The sequence below is a fragment of the Eucalyptus grandis genome, chromosome 1 (assembly GCF_016545825.1).
Source record: "Eucalyptus grandis isolate ANBG69807.140 chromosome 1, ASM1654582v1, whole genome shotgun sequence".
In the NCBI taxonomy this organism is placed as follows: domain Eukaryota; kingdom Viridiplantae; phylum Streptophyta; class Magnoliopsida; order Myrtales; family Myrtaceae; genus Eucalyptus; species Eucalyptus grandis.
Genome location: NC_052612.1, coordinates 32,213,168 through 32,220,951, shown reverse-complemented (window position 1 = coordinate 32,220,951; position 7,784 = coordinate 32,213,168). Strand labels below are relative to the sequence as shown.

Genomic DNA, 7,784 nt, shown 5'->3' with positions numbered 1-7,784 from the left:
AGTCATTTCTCTCTTCTTTTCATAGGCATTGGCCTTGCTTTTACCAGGCACACTACTTTTTCATGCCCCTTAGTTCTATTTTGATTTCAGTTCTTGCGCACAATGCGTGTGTCGAGTATACTTTAAATGACACTCGAACCTTCAAGGGTCTTCATCTGTCTCTTGCCTTGCCCCGGTGTGGGGGATGATCACTGCAATCAGGTTTAAAAGAAACGAAATCACAGGCTCAAGTGGGCTATGCAAAGGATATAAGTGTGTAGGATAGTGAAAGAAACGCTCTTCGTCGTCCTAAGGCACTTAAATTACCACATGAATTCAATGTAAAAGCATAACTTGAAGATTGATGCAAGTGAGAGCAAGAAAATTTCCATCCATTTCACTCTCCTTCAATGTCAACTTACCTCCATTTGCCCCGATGTGGGGTGGTTCTTGATAGGGGTAGTATGAAAGAAGTTCTTCAAGTGTTTAGGCTCAAAGAAGGATTAAACAAGGGTTCATTGTAGAGAAATGAACTGCCCCTCATCATTTTAGTTGTCGTACTTCATGCAAGAAAACTCTTCATCTTGAAACACAAAATGTTTCTATACTCACCTCACAATGTATAGACAAGGGACTGTGTATGGGATTAGGCTTGCCTTTCACGCCGCATTTAGCATCATTTAACATGTTCAAGTAACTCAACATCCTTCACTGAATTATCCATTTTGATAAATTTCAAGTGGAATTGATGAATTGTTCAATATCATGTGAAAGCATTCTATAATGATAAAAATGCCATGCTCTATTCTTGCACATCAAAAGATAAAGTCAAAGATGTTAAGTGTCTGTGTCTTGCCCCTCTTTGCAAGGGAGCTCACAGAGATTCCTTAAATGTGCGCAGAGCTGCACCTGAAACATAAAGCAAATAATTAAATAAAACAAACATGGTAAATTAGATGTATGCTTTGGAAGATGATTTTATTTTGAAATTTTTTTTTTCAAGGGAACATGAAGAAGCCCAAATTTCCTTCAGAATTAGCTCCTTGCTGTTTTCTTTTTGGTAGGATTTCATCACAGGGCTAGTTTGATGTACTTCAACATGCCCTTAAAACATGAAAAATCTCCATGCATTTTATTGGATGAAAAGCGAATTACATTATTGAAATAAGGGAAATCCTATAATTGAAAATGCAAATATGCAAATATGGAAAGCAATAAAGACTCTGCAGAGGGAGTGTGCAAATAATTAAAATTTTCCTACTCTCGAGCTTTGTCGATGGCAAATAATTCAGTCATTCCTTCGAATGCGTCATCAGAGCTCTCAATCTTTGGAGGTGTGGGATCATCTATGCCACCCCATCCATCTGGGATGATATCCAGTGGGTTGAAATAGGAGCTGGGAGGAGCCGAATACTTTACATAGTAATCGAATTTGCCACTTGGTTACCCCGGTGTCCATCACTTCTGCTTCCTCATGCATCATCTAAAACATGGTGGGCTCGAGTATCAAAACCAAAAATGGTATTCACAGCTTCTGGGTGGTCAGGGAGTGGGTTATTCTGGATGTTCGGCTGTGCATCTCGGAATGAGACCACCTTGGCATCCAAAAGATTTTGGACTTTGTGTTGCAGCGTATAGCAATCGTCAACATAATGCCCTACCTCCCCCATATGATAAGCACATGTCTTGGACGGATCATAGTTGAGGAATCGCTCGGGATTAGGTCGCTTAGGCTCTTTAGCGAGTAATCCTTTCTTCTGAAGGGTTGGCAAGATCTTGGACAATGGCTTAGGAAGAGGCGTAAATTGACGCCTGGAAGAGTTCTTCTGCTGCCCAAAGAATGGTCGTGCTCCTCCCTGATAGGTGTTCGGGGTAGGGCGAGGTGGTTGCACATAAGCTACATTAACCTCCGCTACAAGTTCCTTATCCTTCTTGATTGAGACTCTTCCATATGAGCTGGTTTGATCAGACGCCCATCCATCACGCAATGCTACTTCAATTCGCTCACCAACGGGGATTAGGCGATTGAATGACTTGCGATCGATCCCGACATTCGATTTCGATACTCGGGCGGAGTGTCTTCATGAACAAATCCATCAGCTCCTTTTCTGTTGGCTCCAGTTATCGAGCGGCTACGGTCCTCCATCTCGTGATATATGCCTTGAAAGATTCTGTCCTCTTCTTCTCGGTGCAAGTAAGTCTTCTCGGGATGGAGTGACATCAATATTATACTTATATTGCTTGAAGAAAGCATCCGTCAAATCCTCCCAAGTCTCCAGATTAATCTTCTTCATGATGTACCATTGCAACGCTGGTCTGTCAGGCTTGCTTGAAATTGTTGAATCATCAAGGGGATGTTATCAACATATTGGGTCATCCACGACCACATAAGTCTGCAGATGGATCTTCGGGCAAGAGGTGCCATCATACTTTTCAAAGTCTGGCATTTTGAACTTCTTTGGCATCTTGATCTTTGCATAGTGGGACAAATCAGTTGGGCCTTGGATAAACGAACCCTGCAGCTGCTTGAGTTTCTCCTCGATTTTTGCCATGCGTTTTCTTGTTCCGTCTTCGGTACAGGCCCGAGGTATCACTTGTACCTCCTCATCAACAACAATTTGAGGCACGTCAGTAATTTTCTCCTTGGAAGCATCATTAGAGGTTGATGTGCCACTTGTGGATGTATTCTTGCCTTTATCTCTCTGATCAGCTGTATTCTTGCCTTTATCTCTTGGATCAACCATGGGAGCATGTTGTGGTAACACTACTTCAACTTGCGGAGCTGGTGGAGCAGTGTTTGCTTGGAGAGAATCGATTTGCTTAGAGAGCTGCTCAAGAACATTCAAAACTTGCTTCATCTCCGATTCGAGGGCAGCGATGTGAGTTTGTTCAGCAACACGTGTTTGTTCGGTGTTATCAGCCATTGTTGCTCTAGAATGGGTAAGGATTGGCAATCTTGGGTGAGCCGTGTTGTCACCTGTTAATGTAAAATAATACAGTAAGTATCATAACAAATGAGATTGGTCCATGACAACGGTCAATCATTTATTTTATTAAGTGAAATCAAATTCTAAAGACATTAACTTAAAATGTTAAAATAACTCCCTAGGAAATTAAATTCCTAAAACATCAATCTAAGAAATTGAAATAACATCATAAAGCCAGAATTAAACTCCTAAATCTAGCGACTCTTTTCTATAAACAATTGGGAGATCACAGTCTTTCGAAGCTTCTTGTTCTGTCGAACCAACTCAGAAATACAAGCTTCTTTCCTTTCCACCGTTTCTTCAAGATTTTCAATTTGTGCTTTACGAGTGGGCTTCATGGTCACTTCAAGTATCACGGGAAGTAGAGCTTGAGGGATCTCGTGATGATGGATATAGTAATCCGAGGCATGAAAAATCTTCTCATTTCCTTTCAATCTTCTAGGCACCACTATCTTTTCCGGATGGCATTCCTTCCATGCATTTTCAAGATGCTCGATCTCATCGAGGTATTTGTGATCTTTGCGCACGAAGCGGGCTTGAAATAGATCCATTCGGAGAGGAGGTGGGATATCTTGGAGCACTCGATACTGGCGGGCCACTCTATAAGGATAGTAAGATGTTGCGCCAATAATTCCCATCAGCGGAATTTGATTATCAGTCTTGTGAGAGAAACGAGCCACGCTAACATGGAACCATTTAGCATACCATAGGAAGCCCTTGAGATCTGGATCTTTAAGAAAAGTCACCCAATCGGAAAATGATTTTCCGGTATATTTTTTTTCTAAGATTGAAAATCTTTTTATTGGGTGATCAATTTCACTTCGATGCATGAAATGACCAAACTCCTTCATGTGAGAAAGAAACCAAATCTGTAAAAGCTCAGGAGAGGCATTCATGATTTTTTCTCCATTTTGTTTAAAACGGTTGAGGGACAAAAACGTCTCAGCCAAAATCATGTTTATAAAGTTCATGCCAGCGCATGCTTGTCTGACCACCCATGCAATCGATGGATCGATAGCATTTTTTCGATGAGGAAATATTATAAGTCCAAAGAATGCTAAGATGAATATCCTACCCTTTTGGCGCATTGAAGACTGATTTAAAAAATGATTAGCCAAAAAGGAGAAAGGGCATGCATTACAATTAGCTTTCAAAACTTTCTTAACCTCATCAGTTTTAATTCTTAGAAATTGAGATAAAATTGATGTGGGTTCCATACCAAGAGGTGACCTAACAAGTTCAGTCTCAAGGGGCATTCCTATGATGACGCTATACTCTTCCAGTGTTGGAGTTAACTCATTCTTACCAAAAATAAATGTAGCCGTCTCGGGACACCAAAAGTGCGATATAGCTTGCAAAACACCACTATGGACTCCGATATCCAAAAGGGGAATGAGCCGTCCCAATATTGACTCCACATAATCTTGACCTTCTTTACTTAAATTGTTCCACCACCCTCTCGAGCTCAATCTTGGGAGTTGGAATGAATTGAACATCGGATCTCCCATTGCATATAAAATAAGACGACGGCGAAACCTAATGTCATGGACCAACGAAATTGCAAGTAAGTAAATTGCAGTAATGAGAATTTAAACAACTTACTTTCACTGGGAAGGGATGACAATCACATAGACACACGCATAAAATGTGGGGCTCGATTTCTGTCTAGATGGCTTAACAAAATGGAGCTAAGAGGATGATCTGACCGTTGCAGTCTCGCATTAACGTGTCAGGTCCTCCTAAGCACGGCTCAGTCGAATGGAATGTCTAATATCACACAGTCTCGCGGATATGGACAAACACATTCGACACCATGAAGAACTTTCGGGGAAGAGAAGGTCAACCTCTATATAGCAGTCTCGCTTTAGAGGGAGTATCCTTCTCAACACCATCCTAAAAATCCTATCGCAGCCCAGGTCCGGCAGCAGGTTGTGTGTGTAATAGTGTAGTGCTAAAAACAATAAAACATGCACAACAGTTTAATTGCAAACAACACTTCTATAATTTAAATTCAACCTTAACTCCAACCTGCAAAACAAGGGTTAGCAAAGACTACTCCCCTTATACCTCCCATCTGCAAAAACATTTAACACTTCATGTTAGGAGCGTACCTTGTTTCCATGCTGCCAAACAAAATATTTTTCTTAAAAAAATAAAACAGGCCTATGTCCACTATGAGTTTTAACTTTGTCGCCAGTGGAGTCGCCAAGCTGTCGCGACCTAAAATTTTCAGGGCGATCCTAAAGTTTAGGTTAATGGATTACTAAGTCCGAAGACTTGGCGTGGACCCTCCCAAGTCCTACCAATCGCGACTTGATAGAAATCTACTCATTTAAACATGCAATTATATTCAATTTGGAGCCGCCACTAACCAATTAGGGTCGGTTAGAAACCCAAGTAAAGTATGGGAGAATACTTTACTCTTGCGAACTGAGATTCAGTAGGTCCGGGGACATGATTACGCTAGATTAGTCTAACGCCCTTTCGGTACCTTTTATTTTAATTTCAAAAATATTTTGCAGGCAATGTTGATTAATTTTAACTTAAACTACTAACATGCAAATGGTGGTCATCTTGGTGCACAATCAATAAAATAACATTAAAAAATGCTAATAAAATGCATGCCTAAACATGATTTCTAAATGACATGACACATAATTTTCTTTTTTTCTTTTAAAAATGTTAATTATATGCAATCTTAATTTAAACTTAATATGCATGAATTTATTTTAATGACATGCGAGATGCAATTCATATGGTATGCATAACATTTTTTGTTCATCTTTTGTTCTATTAAATGAAAATTGACTTAATCTAAAAATATCTAAGTATGTTGCTTTAATATGAAATATGCATGGACCTAAGTACCTAAGTTCTAGATATGACAATATTTTACTAATAAACAAATTCTAATTAAACCTATTATGCAAATTAACTAGCATGTACCTAATATTTTTTTTGGATTTGTTTTTTTATATTTTTTTTGTGTTTTGGTTTTATTAAAGGAAAATCATCCTAATTCTACATGAGTCTTAAAAAAAAAAAACTAAAATGCGTTGCTTCAAATGTGATATGTGTATAGACCTAAATACCTAATATGATGCATGATATGTGATGAGCAAATAATAATAACATGCCAAAATAAAAATCCATCCATATAAATCAATGGCATTTTAATATGAATTAATGGTGCAAAGTAATTCATGAATTTTGCCATAAAAAGTCGAAATAATCAAAAATCTAACCCGACGTCTCGCGGGTCAATATTTTTAATTATCATAACTTAATATGACAAATTTCCTAATGATAAAAATAAATCAAAACAAATCAAGTTAGAATATATAAAAAGTAAACAAATAAAAACTATGAAACCAAATACCTAAAAATTTACCTAGTCTAACTCACGGTAGACTTGAAGAAATGGCAAGGAAGCGTGTGGCTGAACTGCGATGGTGGCTCGCCAAGGGTGATGGGTCTGGTGACCGGGGCCGGGTGGTCGTCGGAGCTCCGACAAGAGCGGAACTCAACCGGACCAGCAGCGAAACGGGGAAGCAACGGGTGGTGGTGCCACGGCAGCAAAGTGCTCGGGCTCGGGTGCGAGGCACCGGGTGGTCGCGGACGGAGGTGCTGCGGGGGCGTCGTGCACCGGCGGAGACGGAGCAGCGCGGGCTAGCGAGAACAGCGTCGTGGCGAGTCACAGCCAGAGAGATCGGAGCGGCGAAAAAGTGGCAAGCGTGGGTCTGCGGCTGCCCGGTGGTGGGTCGCTCGGGACTCAGCAACAACGAACCGGAGGCACGCGAGTGCGGGCAGCAGCAGCGGCGGCAAACGAACCCAGCCTGGTGACGCGGAGGTGGCGGGAAAGGGCCACGGGTTCGGAGCTTCGGAGGCGCAATGCGGGCGGCGAGATCGGGCAACAGGGGAGACCGGAACGGGCGGGGGCGCCGCGGCCCGGCCTCGTAGGTTGTAGGTGAGGCGAGCGGGGGACGTCGTTTGCTTTGGTCTTCGGCTCCGGACAGCGTCGGCAGCACGTCGGGCGCCCCAGGTTGAGCGGGCGGTGAAAATGTGCGGAACCGGTGGCTGGGGAGGAGCGGGCCGGCGGTGCGAGCTTCGGTCGTCGGAGCGGCGGGGCGGAGCGCGGGCCGGTGAATGCAATGGCGCGGAGTGCGGGCACGGCGGTGCACCGGTGAGTCGGAGGTCCCGGTGTTGCGATCAGCGGCGACGAGAGGCGGAACAGGGCGTCGGGGCTTCGGTTCCGGGCGGAGCGAACGGTGGCCGGATCGGTGGGTTGTAGGGAGCATCGGCTCGACGTGCAGTAGCTCAAAGCGTAACGAGAGACGAGATGGTGTCGGGAATCGTCGTTCGGTGAACACGAGAGGCAGCGATGGAGCCGGGCTATTGGCACGACGGAGGTCTGATACGAGCATCGGCAATGGGGCTGGCACGGGTGCTCGCGAGATGGAGGCTGGCGGCGGGCGGCGCGAGGGCGCGGCAGCGTGGGCTGCGGCGGAGCGGCGTGGGGACTCGCGGAGAAGAAACCCACGAAGAATATCAACATGCACAACTTTTTCTTTATTTTTTTGTTTTTCTCTCTCCCTCACGTCACTTCTCTCTCTGCTCTCTTTACGTACACTTTTTCTTTTGACTTTTCTTCTTCTTCCCTCCTCTCTCTACATTCCCTGCACTCTCTGCGGAAGCAAAAGCTTCTCTTGACTTTGCCTTTTTGTTTTCTTTTTCCCTCGACGAAGAGAAATCGCCCCCCCACACTTTTTCTCTGTTTCAATTTTCTATTTTTTTCTGGACGAACAATGAAGAGAAGCC

At 43.2% G+C, this 7,784-nt stretch overlaps 1 protein-coding gene across 1 annotated transcript; it reads right to left on the bottom strand.

Moving 5' to 3' along the window:
- Window positions 1-6,367: 6,367 nt before the first annotated feature.
- Window positions 6,368-7,390, bottom strand: LOC120296413 (RNA-binding protein 33-like). Its single transcript, XM_039318365.1, has one exon. The coding sequence runs from the start codon at window positions 7,388-7,390 to the stop codon at window positions 6,368-6,370; it is 1,023 nt and encodes a 340-aa protein (XP_039174299.1).
- Between the last annotated feature and the right edge of the window lie 394 nt (window positions 7,391-7,784).